The sequence below is a fragment of the Sesamum indicum genome, linkage group LG1 (genome assembly GCF_000512975.1).
Source record: "Sesamum indicum cultivar Zhongzhi No. 13 linkage group LG1, S_indicum_v1.0, whole genome shotgun sequence".
NCBI lineage: Eukaryota > Viridiplantae > Streptophyta > Magnoliopsida > Lamiales > Pedaliaceae > Sesamum > Sesamum indicum.
In genome coordinates, this window is record NC_026145.1 from 13,582,206 (window position 1) to 13,600,821 (window position 18,616).

The 18,616-nt window shown below is 33.1% G+C and overlaps 5 protein-coding genes and 3 non-coding genes across 12 annotated transcripts in view; 5 read left to right on the top strand and 3 right to left on the bottom strand.

Moving 5' to 3' along the window:
• Positions 1 to 739, top strand: part of LOC105166100 (CBS domain-containing protein CBSCBSPB1) — a 6,892-nt gene extending 6,153 nt beyond the window's left edge. For all 4 annotated transcript variants that reach the window (XM_011085341.2, XM_011085332.2, XM_011085349.2 and 1 more), the window contains one exon: positions 304 to 739. In XM_011085341.2, coding sequence (XP_011083643.1) covers positions 304 to 486 — 183 coding nt within the window. In that variant the 3' untranslated portion in view covers positions 487 to 739. The remainder of the gene's footprint in view (positions 1 to 303) is intronic.
• On the top strand, positions 3,122 to 5,836 carry LOC105166126 (non-specific phospholipase C6). Its single transcript, XM_011085367.2, has 3 exons — positions 3,122 to 4,492; positions 4,906 to 5,082; positions 5,199 to 5,836. Exons 1-3 carry the CDS (start codon positions 3,433 to 3,435, stop codon positions 5,495 to 5,497), a joined length of 1,536 nt encoding a protein of 511 aa, XP_011083669.1. The 5' UTR covers positions 3,122 to 3,432; the 3' UTR covers positions 5,498 to 5,836.
• On the bottom strand, positions 6,495 to 6,576 carry TRNAS-UGA. The gene has a single exon. It is a non-coding gene; the product is annotated as a tRNA-Ser (tRNA).
• On the bottom strand, positions 7,568 to 7,649 carry TRNAS-UGA. Its single transcript has one exon. It is a non-coding gene; the product is annotated as a tRNA-Ser (tRNA).
• On the bottom strand, positions 9,504 to 9,585 carry TRNAS-UGA. Its single transcript has one exon. It is a non-coding gene; the product is annotated as a tRNA-Ser (tRNA).
• Positions 10,649 to 12,387, top strand: LOC105166136 (protein transport protein Sec61 subunit gamma-1). Its single transcript, XM_011085379.2, has 3 exons — positions 10,649 to 10,810; positions 10,903 to 11,029; positions 12,145 to 12,387. Exons 1-2 carry the CDS (start codon positions 10,717 to 10,719, stop codon positions 11,016 to 11,018), a joined length of 210 nt encoding a protein of 69 aa, XP_011083681.1. The 5' UTR covers positions 10,649 to 10,716; the 3' UTR covers positions 11,019 to 11,029; positions 12,145 to 12,387.
• Positions 14,274 to 14,905, top strand: LOC105166144. Its single transcript, XM_011085390.2, has one exon. The coding sequence runs from the start codon at positions 14,291 to 14,293 to the stop codon at positions 14,738 to 14,740; it is 450 nt and encodes a 149-aa protein (XP_011083692.1). The 5' UTR covers positions 14,274 to 14,290; the 3' UTR covers positions 14,741 to 14,905.
• LOC105166155 (elongation factor 1-delta) lies at positions 15,406 to 18,221 on the top strand. Of its 2 annotated transcripts, none has more exons than XM_011085401.2 (8): positions 15,406 to 15,536; positions 15,687 to 15,807; positions 16,402 to 16,518; positions 16,601 to 16,691; positions 16,896 to 17,022; positions 17,250 to 17,363; positions 17,630 to 17,791; positions 17,979 to 18,221. In XM_011085401.2, coding segments are annotated over exons 2-8 (699 nt in total). In that variant the 5' UTR covers positions 15,406 to 15,536; positions 15,687 to 15,721; the 3' UTR covers positions 17,981 to 18,221. The 2 variants fall into 2 exon arrangements, with proteins under 2 accessions (XP_011083703.1, XP_011083711.1); XM_011085409.2 differs by having other exon boundaries at positions 15,419 to 15,536; positions 15,692 to 15,807.

Here is an 18,616-nt window from a genome sequence, read left to right on the forward strand (position 1 = left end):
CCCAAAAAAAAAAAAAAAGATAAGATAAGATAAGATAAGACCATGTGACCCCCTAAACTTTTTGAAAACAGAAAAATACGACTTCCCCTAAGGTAGTATTGAGTTTCTCACTTAAAAGTTTAGGGTTTGCATTACCATTATTGTAATTTTATTTTTCTTTTTCTTTTTTAGTTCAGGGAGTTTTTTTTTTCTATTATTGTTTTCACATAGGGGGTAAAATACACTTAATCCTAGTTTATCATCGTCATTTGCTTATTTAAACAAAAAGAAGACACTAACAAATTTGACGATTAACCTGAACAGGGACTAAGATTACATTTAGAGTACTTAGGAGCACCTTCTCGTCTTCGAAGGGGATCCAGCTCCGGAACTATGGGACATGCTCAAGCAGATGCATCAGCTTCATCATACGGTGCCGTTGCAGCTGGTGCTGCGCTAGTTGCTGGTTTAAGTGTCTATGCATTCTTGAAACGAACCGGGAACTGATTGTTTGTAGCATTTTCCCGCTACATACACATTTGGCTGGAGCTAACTTACTAAGATTTCTTTGAAGCTTTTCAAGACCAACTGGAGATCAGATACGTGCATCTATACATATTCAATACAGGAAAGTTGATTTTTGTTACCTGCTACGTGCGAACTTTCTAGGTTTGATTACGACCCAAAAAATGGATATAGTTAGATACATTATGTATCTTATAGTTTATCGTAATTGTATAAATCGAGAATTGAAATGTAAGTGTATGTAACTGGAACAGGATATCAATGCAATTGTATACAAGTCTTTTTATTTTATCTGACCAAAATCATCTTCGGTTTTAAAAATTACTACCTAAGTGAAGAAAAACTTATTTGCAATTTCATAGATTATAAGTGACAGTTATTAAAAGTTATCACCGACAATTATCGTTGAAAAGCATTATAGTGACGACTTTGCCGACTACAAATTGCTATTATTAATGATATTGTGATAAAATTAAAATTATTTCACTTAATATATATTTTTAATGATAGTTTTTGAATTATCAATTAAATATTTTATTAATAATTAGTAACATTATTGTTCCACTAAATAATTTGATGAGATAATTATGGTTAAATGTGAAGGTGGAAAATAAAGGCGGGTGGGGCCTTGTCGGATTTATACTGACCCTATTTACAAAAATATATAAATAAATAAAAATAGATTTTTATGCGTGATTTAAGGCGCACTGGGGCCATCAAGGCTGTCGGTGCCTGCCTGATTTTTTTTTTTATTATTATTATTTAATTTGTTATGTTATTTAATATAAATATATTAAAAAATTAATTCAATACGTTAAAAAAATTAAATCAGAGGGAACTGAGGCCCAGCTTTTGTAATGAAATGAAATGAAATGTTTTCCTACTTAAAAATAAATAAACAAATAAAAATCGAACTGTTCTGATATTTTATTATGATTTTTATTCTATTCTATCTTTTATTGAGAAAATAAAATATTTTGTTAGTCGAACACTTGATTTTTACAAATGAATTTGTTGAATTATTTTAAAAAAAATTATATTGCTAACATTGTTTATATATTCTCTTGAAATACGGTAGTGATGAAACTGATGAAGTTTATATATACATTTCAAATGAAAACAAATAAAATAAAGATTATAATTATATAAGATTAATTCATCAATGATTTTATCACATAATAATTATAGAATTATTTTTTTTTCTTATAAATCGCACTTTATTATATCATTCAAATCATCGATAATTAAAATTGAAAATTATAAAAAAAACTTGCACCCCACGATCTCTTGTTTTGGTATTTAAAAAAATTGGAACGTGGATATTTGTGGTTATAATTAAGATGGAATTTGATTTGATTCCATAATTGTTGAACCATATTTCAAGTGGAAATAATTGTTTGGAAAATGTGTGCATTTAAGGTACATCACATGTTCTCATTTTATCTGATTTGTTTATATATTTAAAGACTAAAATTATATTTTTTTTTATTAAAATATATATATATATATATATATTGAACGTTGGAATTGATATATTTGCCCTTTCAATAATGTGCTCGAACTATGCCAAAAAAGACAAAGAAAAAGTTAAAGCGAAGGGGCATATGTGGAAAATGACGGGGCTTGGAGATTGAATAAAGTAAAAGTCGGTGGGCACACAAAATGTGGTCCTTGTCACGTGCTGCGCGCCCATTAAATTCTAATTTGTTGTTGTTGTTTTTTTATATATTTGGTGCAAAATTATTATTGTGTATTTTATTCAATTTTTTAATACTTTGAATATTGTAATTATTTTATAAAAGAGAATAGAATCCTAGACTAAATTGTAACCTTACATATAATTATCAAACAATTTTTAATAATTAATTATAATTACTATAAAAATAGATAAAAACTCATGCGTGTAATATCTATACCTCGATATTTATAATTGTGGTTTGATAGTCAAAATCGAAGTTGAGTTCTATTGCGCCTTCATAAAATATGAGGTTTTAGGCATTATCAAATGTGTGAATATTTATTTTATTTATATAAAATTTATATTGCGTTGTCGATAAGTATATGATGCATGTATTGATATGTAACCATAGCTTCTAAAATCGAAATACCTTAGTTGAGTAAATTGATTACAACTATATCATAATTTCAATCATCGATAATTATAACAATTAATATACTCACTAACAAATATTAAATATCAATAATTACTAGTAAAGTGGACTCATAACTACCATTAAAGTATAAAAATAGTTACACGTTGATAGAATTTAAGTGTACAACTTTATAGTTATAAGACCTCAAATTTGTCAATTGAGTTGGATTGTATTAGCAAAATTCTGCCCACTATTAAGGACGCTCTTAAACAAGGAAAATTTTTAGCCCAAATCGAATATAGTCAGATCGGAACTAATTACACGATAAATACATTGATGCAAGAACATTCTTATTTAAGTTAATCTGATGTTATAATCTATTAACAGTGTATTTACAATAACTTCCACATTCGGAATAAATTATAAAAAGAGTTGCAAAAAATTGATAAACGCTTAAAATAAACCGCCCAGAAAGCCACTATATCACTTATTCTACCAACGTTTAGTGGTCAGTGAAGTTGAGATTCAGATGTTAAGTATAATAGCAAATGTTTATGTATTTGTCATTTCTCCACTATGATATCCCACTTGTGCAGCAGCACTTTTAAAAGCAGCAGACACAAACCAGAACATTCTTTTCTTTTCAAGATTTCTGCAAATTTGTGGTCCTTTAATCCTTTCTTTTTGTAACCTTCGAATGCTGCAGTAAATAGCCTTCTCCACTAAGATTGCAGTGGGGAAAGCTTTATTCTTGCCCCAAGATTGGTGCATTTCAGTGCATATAAGTTATACTTGCAGCAAAAAATTTACTGCCCATCTGTTCAGAATCAAGAGAATGAGGAGTTTTCTCTTGAGTTTTTTGTTAATTTCAAGTGTTTTTATACATACCTCTCAGCAGCAGCAGCAGCCCATCAAGACTATTGTGGTGTTAGTGTTGGAGAACAGGTCATTCGATCACATGCTTGGGTGGATGAAGAAATCTGTGAACCCTTTGATCAATGGGGTTACAGGAAGAGAATGCAATTCGGTTTCAACAAAGGCGGATCTCAGTTCTGAAAAAATCTGCTTCACTGATGATGCTGAGTATGTAGATCCGGACCCGGGTCACTCCTTTGAAGCTGTTGAGCACCAGGTATTTGGTGGTGGCTCAATTCCTTCAATGTCTGGTTTTGTGGAGCAAGCTTTAAGCATGTCTAAGAATTTATCTGAAACTGTTATGAAGGGATTTAGGCCTGAAAATGTGCCAGTTTATGCTGCTTTAGTCAGTGAATTTGCTGTGTTTGATAGATGGTTTTCATCAATCCCTGGCCCAACTCAGCCCAATAGGCTGTTTGTTTACTCTGCAACTTCTCATGGATCCACAAGCCATGTGAAGAAGCAGTTGGCAAAAGGCTACCCTCAGCAGACCATTTTTGATTCACTTCATGAGAATGGGTTGAATTTTGGTGTTTATTTCCAGAACATACCGACGACGATGTTTTATAGGAATATGAGGAAGTTGAAGTACATATTTAAGTTCCATCAGTATGATTTGAAGTTCAAGAAAGATGCTAGAAGTGGGAAGTTGCCTAGCTTGACTGTGATTGAGCCTAGGTACTTTGATTTGAAGGGGTTGCCGGCCAACGATGATCATCCGTCCCACGATGTTGCTAATGGACAGAAGTTGGTGAAGGAGGTTTACGAGACATTGAGAGCCAGTCCTCAGTGGAATGAGACCCTTTTGGTCATTACATACGACGAACATGGTGGATTCTATGATCATGTCCAAACTCCTTACATTGATGTTCCGAATCCAGATGGGAACACCGGCCCTTCACCTTATTTCTTTAAGTTTGATAGGCTCGGTGTTCGTGTGCCAACAATAATGGTCTCTCCTTGGATCAAGAAAGGAACAGGTATCATTCTCAAATCTTAGTCTTTTGTTCAAAATTTAGTTTTTAACTTATATGCTAACTTCCAAGGCAATATATAATGATGGGATGTTTGACCTTTCCATTGCCTGTCTTAAGGACTCATACAGTGATCTTCATTATGTTGCTCTTGAGCTTCAAGTAGCACTTAAAAACATAGGCTCTTGCAATAACTTCAAAGGGGTCTGCCATTGGTACTTAATGCAGCTTGAAATTGTGGATTCAATCCTTTCCTTGTCTTTTTTTATCAATTGTCCTTTTAGTTTGGTGTCCGGAATAATACAAAGCAAGAACTAGAAAATTCATTTGATTTATTAACGCTGCTCGTTTTAGCTGCAAGATTTAGTAATTAGTATGATTGCTAGCTCATGATGTCCGTTTCTTCATTCGTTATGTAGTGATAAGAAAGCCCAACAGTCCAACCCCTAATTCTGAGTTCGAACATTCTTCAATCCCTGCTACCATAAAGAAGATATTCAATCTTTCATCCAACTTCCTGACTCATAGAGACGCTTGGGCCGGCACGTTTGAGCAAGTCGTCGGTGAATTAACTTCTCCAAGAACCGACTGCCCAGGTAATCTTCCCTGCAACTCATTAGGCACGCAAGAAGCTAAACGTCTTACATTGGCTTTAAACAATTATTTACATCAATATAGTCATTCAAATACTAACTCCCATAAAACATTGCAGAAGTTTTACCTGATGTGGCTCCCCTAAGGAAAACTGAGACGGACGAAAACAGGGGCTTGTCTGAGTTCCAGGGCGAGGTGGTGCAACTGGCAGCAGTTCTAAATGGCGATCATTTCTTGAGCAGCTTCCCAGACGACATGGGGAAGAAGATGAACGTCAAGGAAGCTCATGAGTACGTAAGGGGTGCCGTGTCAAGGTTCATAAGGGCAAGCAAAGAGGCTATCAAATTGGGTGCCGACGAGTCTGCCATTGTAGACATGAGGTCTTCTCTAACCACTAGATCCTCAATCCACAACTAAGTTACGTCTATCAATGTCCCGTTCTTGTGCATCATTGTTTTCGTGGCCGTGTAGTGATTCATTATTTGTGCTAGTTCTTGTCAGAAGACGCAGACGAGGTAGCGTGGATAGCAAATACCAATTTCTTTTAGCAGCTCTATCAAAAGTCATGGTTTATACACTGAAAACTGAAAAGCTTGATGTGGTTCTTCTAATAGAATGCTTTATATGGGTAAATATGGAGGTACTTTGAGTCAGTCCAGCATAAAGTGTGAAGTATTATTAGTTTATGGTACAAATTTGTGATGCCCTGTGAATTGTAATCAATACTTTTATGTATCTTTAACGATGTATTTTGTATGTCTGGTTTAAACTAACAATATAGATATCATCAACTAATTGGTTGAATTGTCGTCATTTTCCTCTTCAAAGGAGTGGGACCTAGGTTCAAACCCCGTTGTAATGAATTACTACAGATGTGGTGTGGGCCTGAGCTGAGACCAGAAACCTTATACATATAAAAATATCAAATATTATACTATTGTAAACTAAAACTATTTTAGTAAAATATATAAATTTTTGTTCTTCTTTTTCTTGTTACAAATACTTTGGGTGATTTTAGCTTCGTTCACAACCATAAGTTAGGGCATCATAAATTGCTCACAAGCGTATTTACACATTATCCAAAAATGCAATTGTTAAAAGCATTTGATTGAAAATAGCATTTTCTTCCCTTTTTTTTCTTTTTTTTTTCTTTTTTTAATCAATTCAGCTAACAGTTGGATTTAATATGTAGATAGGAGCAAGCATGTATAAAGGTTTTAACTTTTTAGAAATAATAATATGTACATCTAAAATTAATAACAACATTACATTTTGGATGAATACTATAATTGATTCTAAAATTATAATATGTACATCTAAAATTAATAACAACATTATTTTAAATTAGTCCTTTTGACTACTTTCCTGTTGGTACTTTTAGGAGATAAAGAAAGAAAAGAGATGAAAAAAGAACCGTCGACAGCAGGGTTCGAACCTGCGCGGGCGAAGCCCAACAGATTTCAAGTCTGTCTCCTTAACCACTCGGACATATCGACTTCTGTCGTTCACACTTTAAGTTATTTATATTTGACCATGTTAAACAATATAAATAGATAAATATATCTTTTTTATTTGTCATGCTGTAATATGATTTGAAATGTTAACAAATATTAAAAAAAAAAGATAAAAGTATGTTTTGCTTTGTTAGTCTTTTTGGTTGTTTGAATAAGGGAAAGAAAGAAAGATAACATAAGGAATGCTTGCTTGTTATGTTATTCAATATGACTTATTTTATCTTTAATCCGTCCACTAATACATAATAAAATATTAAAAACTCTTACATTGTGTTCGGATGAATGGATGGATTTGCAGCTAAGAAGTCCAAGTCCCTAATAACAAATTCAGAGATTTCGATGCTTCTTTATTAAAAAAATTTAAATGCTTCAACTCTCCATTTCAACTATATTTTTTTATGAAATATTTAATAAAATTTAAATTCTTTTTTATATGAAGGCATTTGAATCACTTCCTTTGCCTAAAGTAAACAAGGCTTAGTGACCAAGGTAAGCCCATCAAAATATCACAATTCAATTCAATAAGTATATATATGTCTTTAAAATCCGAATGGGAAGATGGTTTTGTTCAATCGAGAAGATTTTTCAAAATTATCGAGCAAACATAACTATTATAAGCGAAGTTGGCAATCTAAATTAAAGTAGGGTTGGATTGCCCAACAACCTCTATAAGAATTTCTTTATCTGTTCAAAAGAGATTGATCTGTTCAGTCCAACCTTTAACCCTCATTCCATCTCAATTATGAATGAAAGCGAAAATCTTATTTTTTTGATATTTGATCAGTCATAAAAAATTTAAATATACATTATTTATGTCTATCATCACACCCATTTTTTTATACCCATCAAAGTTCCAATCATCACCAAACTGAATTATTAATGTAAAACAAAAATTAGGATGAGAACAGGAATTTCATGTTATCTGTTTGGTTATATTTTGGGAGAAAAATAAAGAAAACAAGTGAAGAAACATCGTCGACAGCAGGGTTCGAACCTGCGCGGGCGTAGCCCAACAGATTTCAAGTCTGTCTCCTTAACCACTCGGACATATCGACCTTGTTGAAACTTCATATTTATATAGATATTTGATCTATTTTAGTTTATTTTTTCTGTAATTTATAATTGTTCTCATCATTGTATTTGGATATGTTACTTTGTTTGGAGAAATAAGAGTAACTCAATAATTAATTTAAAGTGAAGGATGTTTTTGACCAATGAAAAGTTTTTATAATGATTAAAAAATAAGACATAATCCTGAACTTTGAGTTTATTTAATATAAACATAAATTGGAAGTATCCTAATATTGAGGATAAGATTTTGAATAGGTGAATTTCCAATGATTAGGTTGAACACGGAGTTGCTGGGTGTGGCTCGATACAACATCAGCAGCCATAGCATATGTAGGGATGGATTCCACAACCACCTTAATAAGAATTTCTATGCCCGCTTGCAGGATACTTCGTTCTTTCCAACCCATGAAAACTCGATCATGAATGGAAAATGAAAACCTTATGCCTTGACTATTATATCAACCATGGAAGTTTCAACTATATATTGTGTATATCCTCCCACCGAATATTCAATCTAAACATACATACATAGACGTCCACTTTGGTGTTACAACTGAAACCCACCATCGACTTATGGTCGTTGATCTCTTGACTAGATGTATCGTCGTATATATTGAGAATTCTCTTGATACAACACCATCTCAACAATAGCTTCTTCATAATAAATTAGCGTATCGTCTAAGGACAACAAGTGAGAAATGTTGGATCATTTCGGAAAATGGACAAGCCTTTGATATGACTCCTTCCTTTGCATGTTGTAATAGGGCGTTAAAAAATGCTTCTGTATATGCAGTCTTGTTTACTTTGTGTGATGGGATTAAAATTGTATATAGAAATGAGTGATAAAATTTGAGATACATAATAATAGAATTTGATACTTTATTGAATTAAGTATTCAATTATTTTCAGATAATATTATTTAATATTTATTGACATATCATTGGTTTTAGATAAATTATAAAATACAAAAACTACCGCCATAATAAGGTAAATTGATTATTATAAAAAACAATTCCAGAAATTGTTCTTCTTTTTATTAACAACTTTCATATGTTTTATTAAACTAAAAAAAAAATGCTGCCAAACGACGAGAAACTGTCTCTTCCTCAGTTGTCTCAACTCTGCACCTCCATTGCCACCTATTCCCGTTCAAGTCTAATTTTATGTAATTGGATTAGTCCGGTTGTAAGCCATGTCACTCATATTCCGTACGAACAACAAATAAAACTTGACACATTAATAGGTAAATTCCCTATTTAGGCGGAAGTTTCTAACCTTTGTTCTTAATTTCTTGTTGATACGTAATCAAGTTGATGTATTTTTTGAAGTGGAAAATAATGTTAACGTATCAACTGATTTTGTTGAGTTATCAATATGCTACGTATAATTAGGTCGATATTAATTTATCAATAAACTCCAACTAACACAAGTGTTGTATTTTGCTCCTAAGGCCTTGTGCACCGTGGCCTGTTACATTGATTAATTTGAGCTGGATGACTCCTTAGGCCTTAGAGCAATTGATAGCCAAGGTATTAGAGTATAGTTTAATAGGTCCGTCAACCAGGTAAAACTCACCTTTGTAATGCAAATTATTGCATGTCGCTTCTCTCATCTTTAATTATTACTTTTGAGATTGAATTATATGAAAATAATATTCTGATAAAAAAATAATTACATAAATTTTAATTCCATCACATTTGTTTTGCATCTAATTACTACCAATTAACTAATTTCTCAGTTTCTTCCTTAATCTCATGTTCCAGGTTGATCCGGTTGGCGGTTATCACCAAACTGAATTATTAATGTAAAAACAAAAATTAAGGTGAAGAAAAAGAAAGCGTCGACAGCAGGGTTCGAACCTGCGCGGGCGAAGCCCAACAGATTTCAAGTCTGTCTCCTTAACCACTCGGACATATCGACCTTTGTTTGTTGGGGACTGTCGTTCTTTTAATTATCATTATGGAAAATTTTTAAAATATATATTACTATTAAAATTATTACCTTTTTATTTTAAACGAGTTATCATTGTGCACGCGATCTCCATGATGATAGAAAAGAAATCGTAGTGTGAGATAATGAAAATAAATTAAAATTATAAATTGTAATAAATGTGGAAAAGAAAGGTGAGAGAGAACTATGGAGTAGTGGCTAGTTAAAACAAAAAAAAAAAAATATAATTATGAAGTTATTAAAAAATATTGAAATACTAATTTGATAAAATTTATTCAAAAAAATTTTAAAGAGAAGAAATGAAATAAACTGTAAATTTGAATTTCAAAAATTGATAAATTTTTTTATCATATAATTTAAAAAGTTGAAAAATAGTATAAAAGAAAGATGAGCATGTTTGGCTTTGTTGGTTATTCAAACTACAGTAAGAAAAGATATGAATGCTTGCTCCTGTTTCATATTGTTGGTTATTCAAACTACAGTAAGAAAAGATATGAGCAAGTCATATTGTTAGATATACTTTTTTTTTTTTTTTCATTCTACATTATTATATAATATAAAATACAAAATATAAACAAAATTGACATTGTCTTTGGATTGAAAGATTTAAAAATAAAAAATTCAAATTCCTAATAACATATTCAAACTTAGATAGTTATTTATTTAAAAAAATCATAACTTATTTTGAACTACATTATGTAAGTATTAACATATTCTAAACTATTTTTTTTTAATTTAAAAATCTTCCATCCAAACATAACCTTAAACAGAACCAACAAAGCATGAGTTTGGGAATACTCATAAAATTAGCAATTTACCTTTGCCATCTTTAATTTGTGGAATTTTATTTGTTAGATTTATGCGGCAGCCAAACAGCGCCTTAATCCTAGAATAATAGTTAGATGGCAAAGACGGAAAAATTCGTCAAACATCAGGGGTACTTTGGGTGTATCAGATAGCGTCATACTGCCTTGTGTCATTGACCTTTTCCAGATTCTTTCCGGTATAAATAACAGCCCAATTCTTCTTATTTTACTTCTCATCAATTTCTAATTATCTCCGCACCCCAGATCTAGAGAGAACTCGAATCGCTGTAAGAAGATGGATGCTTTGGACTCTGTTTTCGATCCGCTCAGGGATTTCGCTAAGGACAGCGTTCGCCTCGTTAAGCGCTGCCACAAGCCCGATCGCAAAGGTATTCACTCCTCTGAGCATCTTCTATGAGCTGATTGATTCTTGTGTTGATCTGGTTCACTAGTTGTCTGATGTGATTGTAATGATGTTTAGAGTTCACCAAGGTCGCTACTCGAACGGCGATCGGGTTTGTCGTGATGGGCTTCGTCGGGTTTTTCGTCAAGTTGATTTTCATTCCCATCAACAATATTATCGTCGGTGCTACTTAATGGCTTGATAGGTAGGTTTTTTCGCCCCCTTAATTTTCTGCGGTTTTAATCGTCTGATGTGAATTTTATTTGGATTTTCCTTTGCGTGGATTATTGGATTCAAAGTTACATGTAAAGAATTGCGCAAAGTTTAACCCTTTCGGGTGTTCAGTGGAATACTGGGAGTTTTGCTTGTTGTAGGGGTGTGTTTTGTGGTGCATCTGTTTAAGCGCGGCAAGAGATATCCCAGAAATAAAGGAATAATCAAGGATGTTTTTTATATTCGATTCTATATTCTTTGAGTATACAGATTTTGCGGATGCATATGCACTTTGCTGCAAAATCTCAGTGATGCCAATGAAGCAATTTACATGAGTAAATAGTTTTGGTTTTGAATTATCTGTTAAATGTGTGTTAAGAATTAGATGTATTGTACTTAATTGCCACAAAGAACGAACCTGTGCAGAATTATTTAAGAAAAGTTACTTGGCCTTGGTGGGATATAATATGTTTGAATAAAGTTGGTACTTTATGAGAAAACAGACCTACTAGTTTGCTTTTAAACATAATTGAGGTACATGTTAAAGGATTTGGACAGACAGGCATGTTTGATTCCTATATGCTTGAAGCCTACTGTATCTAGAATCTTGTATCACCAAAATATGAAGGTTCATTTTTTGATGGGGCATCAGTTTTATTGGTGTCTAGCTGTGTCTAGTGCACACAACTGCATGTGTGCCTATACTCGTGAGAATATTTGAATCTTCAGTTAAAATTTACTCTTTGTCTTCAGCTGTCTGTGGAGTTGAATTCTTATCACTGTTGGTTCACTTAAGTGGCATACTTGAACCTGTAAATTTCATGCACTTGGATGTTGAAAGCAAACTGAAAAGAGCTTCTTCTTGGAAAAACTGTTTAGTTTAGAGTGCTTCCATCCTGTGCAGTTCTTCTCATATAAGCTATAGAAGTGAATGCTGCAAATAGTCTATTTGATGTGCGTTTGACAATTATGAGGGAATCGTCTTCCCTTACAATCTTCCTTATCAGAGATTAAAATTAATTTCAAGTTTGCTTCTGTAAACTGAATATTCAAATAGTTGGTTGAGGATAAGGCAGGACTAACTGAAACTTTTGTGTCAAACTGCAGGCTTTTGCTTGGTACAAGAAACCTCAATTACATCTAAGAGCAGGGAAGAAAGCGTTTTGATGATTAGTTAGCATCTTTTTCTTAAAATTTTAGGACTTTTCTATGTAATAGTTGACAGTTGATGTTAAATTTGTTTTGTCGATTATGGACTTCCATGCATGGCTTATGACACTATTCTTCTTGTTCATTTTTACTATATTGCCATGATGGCTTATATTGAGCTACTCCAGTATCATGTGTTCACTTCTTCTGGTATGCATGCTCGTATATTGGTTTTAATATGAACAATTGGATTAAGGTTTGCAATAAAAATTCTCTTAAAAAACAGGCAAGGGCTTCTGGGTGAGTAATTGTCAGCTGGTCATTCTCTTAAATTAAGTACTAATCATGGAGTGTTGACTGTTGATATAGGTTTTGGTTATTGTCTTTGGAGTTTTGATATTAATTCTATGATTCATCTTGGTGAGCCAAATGATCAGATATTGATTTCACTAATGCTATATTTTGATCAATGGATTTTAATTAGAAGGAAGAATTTGAAAAGGGTAATTTGCATTTGGAATTTTCTGAATTGCTATTATTTTAATAATATATCAATTTAATAATTATATCAATATAATTAAAAATAATAATATAATATATGAATTCAATTAGTACATCAATAACAACAATAACAGTACAAGAAGAGGAGGAAAAGTTGGTACAAAAAATGTCGTTTGATTTGTTGATTTGATTATATGTCGTTTGATTTGTTGATTATCAAAAACAGATACAAGTAAAGTTTCATGATTGAGTTACAAATGGAAAATTTATAGGAAGTTACCACTATGTTTGGTTTCGATTTTGCTTCATCTCTAAGATGGGCCAAAACATGGACAATGTTTGCCTTGATTTGTTTTGGAAGTTTTGGTGGTGTTTTGAAATGTTTTGAAACAGTGCCTCTTTTGTTTTTCTACACCTACAAATAAAAAAATTATATTCATACTCATACATATATATAAATATATATAAAAGATACATGATTTGACAATGAACAGTAATTTTTGTCTCTTACTAAACAACATCAAACATATCATACTTATTTTATATTATCTCCAAAAACAAATCCAAACATACACACTATCTTTAACACATATTTATTTATCTTTGTTTTTCTCTCTCTATCTCCACAAAGTACATCAAAACAAATTAAAAATAAACCAAACATAGTGTACAATTCCCACCACGGATAGTTTAATGACTTTCATAAAATGAAATAAATATTTATAAAAAGTGAGATAAATATATGTATAATTTTTTATGTGGGTTTAATTTCGATAATTCATATAAAGAGCGAGATAAAAATTTATACGTTCAATTTAAATCAATGATCTCAAACTTGTTTCGTAAGCTCTAAATTGAGCCTTAACCATTAATTAAAACAACATTGGTTGAATTTATAATTGTTTTGAACAATTATTAAGGACATGAAATTCATGACTTCAAGTCCATCAACTTAAAAATTATCTTAGTATGTATCCGTCTTGTTTTGTCTTGTGTACGATCACGTCGAGTAAGAATTCATTAACCGGACATGGTTCACTTATCAATCTGAATCTATGCATCCTAGGATTGAACCTGTTGGTGAAACTGAGATTGACTCTTCTTGGGATTTGACCTTTTGGTAGGAACAATGATAACCTCAGATGGATGGATTCAAAGGCAGAAACTTCAAAATTTTAATAACAAATCATCCGTATTTGTGCCGGTAATTCCATGTTTGGAAAGACTCAAAATCCTTAAACTCTCACTTTGAGTTATATTTTACGCAAACATTAATTATAATTTCAAATTCTTTTACTATAAATTATTTAAAATCCATTTCTTAATATTTCCATCCATACTTGGTTAATTCTTCATGTGTTTGAGCCCACTAAACTTCCTCACCTCCAATGTTACTTATACTGCACAATGCAGGACAGAAATTGGTGAGCCCTATCACCTACCAAAACATTGCATGACTTCGCTACTATTATTACGCCCCGTTTGGTGAACAACTCTATCAATACCACCATTTCCAGCTCAACTCCCACTGAACAAACACAAATCACCCTCTCACCACTTTTCTATTTAAGCACAACATCCTCCATCCAAGTCCTCATCCAAAATGGCCAGCAAGAAGTCTCAAGAAAACCAACGTGCAGGAGCAGAGATCGTCTATGGAGCCCAAGAGTGCTATGACCACTCGTTGAAGCTCCTCGGAGAGCTAGGATTCCCGAGAGGCGTGCTCCCTCTAAAGGACCTCGAGGAGTGCGGACTAGTACGTGAAACGGGGTTCGTTTGGATGAAGCAGAAGACGGCATACGAGCACTTCTTTGTGGGGACGAATACGCTAGTGAGGTACGACGTTGAGGTGACGGCGTACGTGGAGAAGGGGAAGATGAAGAAGATGAGTGGTGTGAAGAGCAAACAGCTGCTTCTATGGGTGCCTATAGTTGAGATGAGTGTTGAGGGAGAAAAGATGCACTTCAAGACTCCTATGGGGATTGGGAGATCTTTTCCAATCACTGCTTTCATGGATGAGGAGGAGAAGAAGAAGCATTTGGTGGAAGTTTAGAGGAATAGTTTTCATTAATGCTTTAATTCTTCTTTGCTTTTTGGTGTTGTGTTTGTTGACAAGGAGTCATGTTTTTGTTGTTGCTCTTATGGGGGTACTGGTTGTAGACGGCACACTTAATGTGTGTTTAAAAATATTTATAAGTTATAAATAATTATTTTTTTATTGATGAGTTGGTTGTCCCTCATAAAATAATGATTTCAAAACACAAAATATGTTTAAAGTTGGGACGTCTGCAAATTTAAAGGGTATTTTAGTAATTCCATTAATAATATTGAATTTATTATTATGTTTCAAATTTTATTGAACGGATGTAATGGATTAAATGGGTCATTTTTGGACATTCCAAAGTATAGATCATAAGATATTGAATTCAATATTGTTTCGTTTAGATTGCAGTTTGTATATAATTAATTATAAAATTATGAGTTTAAATATTGTAATTGTTTTAAAAATTCATTTTTATCATAATTAATTATGCAATTAATGGGCCAAACTGGCCATATATATATATATACATATCAAAATTTAGTAAAAGAAAATTGTGTGAGAAATTGATTTTGGCTTATTTTTAATTTTTCTTTTATTGATATGTGTATCCAAGGGAGCCACAAACAGGTCCTTCGTCAATTTTCACAACTCCAGGGAGTAAATATCAATTACTGAGGAAATAAAGGGGTTAAATAGAAATAACGAGGTTTTTCTCTCACTGGCACCAACCATCAATAAAACCCTAGAGAACCTCCCATTTACGAATTCTCTTCTATTCCAATCTCCACGGCCGCAGCCAGCTTTTGTAAGTCTCTCTCTCTCTCTCTCTCTCTCTGCCCGCGTGTGTGTGAATACGATTGCTTGTAGCCCTTACTCTGGGGTAGATAGGACTTGAATATGGCAGTACGATTGGGTTTTTCAGTTTCACTGAAGCTCGTAATCTTCTTGCTGTCAGAACAGATAAAGTTCAAATCCGCTCGTTATTAAGCAATGGCCGTCACTTTTTACGACCTCAGCTCTGCGGCTGGCCTCAAGAAGCTTGATGAGTACCTATTATCTCGCAGTTACATTACTGGGTGAGTTTTTCTTTCATTCTTTTATTTTTGAGGTTTTTAGTTTTCTACTTATTTAAAATGTTTGACAGAAGGCTTCTGTAATAGTTTCTTATTCTTATGGCTTCAATTTTGTTCGTTGGAGCGATAGTTGTACCTGTTTGAATGACTAAGTTTGTGTTGAATACATAATTGAGGATCAGTATAAGTGATGAAATCCATGAGACAAATCTACAGTGAACTAGTTCTTCCAAGATCTAACAACCTAGCTGCAACAGCCCTTTTTAATCTTATTCATAGCCTAAGTGATGATGCTGCTTGTGGGTTTATCATGGTTTGATGTATGGCTTGGGGTTGGCTAGTTTGTCCACTGCAAAGTTTTCCTAGACTGTGAGAGTTGATTTCTAGATGCAGCTATATATTGGTGTTGCAGGAAAAACGGCTGCTTAAAAAGATTTGAAACCTTTTAGATCTCTGGAGTCTATATGATCTGATGCATATTTTAATTGATTAAAATGTATGCAGTTGTATACCAGTATTCTCTCTGCTTAAATATGTGTTTAGGCTAAAATTACATTTTAAGTGTATGTTTGTTCACGTCTGAGTACCTTGCTTCAGGTATCAAGCTTCAAAAGACGATCTCACTGTTCATGCTGCCCTCTCAAAGGCCCCATCAGCCAACTATGTGAATGCTTCGCGGTGGTACAACCACATTGAAGCATTGTTGAGGATTTCGTAAGTGCTATTTACTTTGTATCGTAAATATCCCGAATTTCAAATTTGTTCTTCGCTTATATATCTGATTGTTCTTATGCAGAGGGGTTTCTGGAGAAGGAAGTGGTGTAACTGTTAAGGGATCAGCTCCAGTTGCTGAGTCTGTTGCAACTCCACCTGCTGCTGACAGTAAGGCAAGATATTATAATATTATTTGCTTATTATTGTCTTAAATCTTTCTGACATTGGAAATTCTATCTATTTGGTGGCCTCTGGTAGAGTGGCTTATATTTTTGTCTAGCTAGTAAATTTTTTAAGTCATATTGTACCGTGTAAACTATCTGAAGTTGAATGACTGTTTATGAGATTAAAATTGAATCAAATGTGAGTTGCTGCAGACCTCAGCTGCTGAGGATGATGATGATGATGATGATGTGGATCTTTTCGGTGAGGAGACTGAGGAAGAGAAGAAGGCAGCTGAAGAGCGAGCTGCTGCTGTGAAGGCTTCTGCAAAGAAGAAAGAAAGTGAGTTCCTTATCTATATCAGCAGCCGGAAGAATTCTGCTTACACTATTCATCAGTTAACCCTCATCCATTTCTTGAAAATATTGGCTTTTAATAATATGATGGATAAGTTTTATATGTCCTACTTATGAGGAACAAAAATGGGTTTGATCTTTTATAGCATGTATTTCTTCATCTACTAGTAGCAGAAACATTGTTTTTCGACTGTCTGATGTTATTTGTTTCAGGTGGGAAGTCTTCTGTCCTGTTGGACGTAAAGCCATGGGATGACGAAACTGATATGAAAAAGCTCGAGGAAGCTGTTAGAAGTGTACAGCAGGAAGGTCTTCTTTGGGGAGCATGTAAGCTTTCTTCTCTTATGAATCAAATAGCTGTTGTTAGGTTGTGCAAGGTTTATCTCACCTTTCCTTTAAAGATGCTTGCTTTTGTCTTTTTTATGTTTACAACAACATATCGTCTACTCCATTGTTGGTGGAGGTATATAGTATGCTGTGTGTTATTTCATGCCTGAGGTCTCTCATAGAGGACCTTTGATTTAGAACACATGCTCATTCATGGCTGAATAGCATTTTGAGAATGATAATTAACAATATTTGTATTGTTACAGCTAAACTTGTACCTGTTGGATACGGTATCAAGAAGCTGCAGATCATGATTACCATTGTGGATGACTTGGTCTCTGTTGACAACCTTATTGAGGATTATCTTACTGCCGAACCAATAAATGAACATGTCCAGAGTGTTGACATTGTGGCCTTCAATAAAATCTGTAAGTATCCTCTTGTCAGTGGCACTCATTATTCTTATTTCTTTGTTGAACCTTTTCTTGTTTTTCCTACTCGCATAGACAGCTCTACGCTAACTAAGACTTTTAAATCGTATGTTTACAGCATAAGATGCCTCTGATAATTATTATCCTTTGATTTCCTGAATTTTTCTGGGAACTTTTGTTGCAGAATTCGCTCTCTTCACCCAATGGATAGCTTATGTGAGAATGGGACTGCTCTGTTATCTTCACTTCATGGCGGGTTTTGCTGATTTTCCGTTCATGGCCTTCTTTTAAATGTTTGGATTAATAAACTAATATTTGTTACCTGGTTTGGGCCAAGTATTCGTCCGTTTAGAGGCTTTGGGATTTTGGGCTTGTTGGATTTATGATTTTTAATCAACTGTCTTAAATTTAGCATTAAGTTTTTTTCTTTGGCATTTTTTAATTTAATGACAAATAAAAGCAATCAATAGTAATTGCATTAATATTGGTAAACAATAAACGTACAGATCAACTGCAACACCTCATGTTACGAAAAAATATTGGAGAGCAAAATTACGACTTATCATAAATTATTTTAATATATTCTGTATGTATCCACCTGAGGATTTTTATTTCATATATATATATATGTCACTGCGTAGTATAATCTATAAATATTACTCTGAGCAGAGATTAACATTATCATAAACCATAGGCTCTTAATTAATATCTCAATATCCCATGATATTTAATAAACAGTTTAGGTTGTAAGTGTCAGTTATTTTTCAAAATTAGAGTATAATTAACACGTGGACGAAAGATTATCAGAATAATTTTAATATT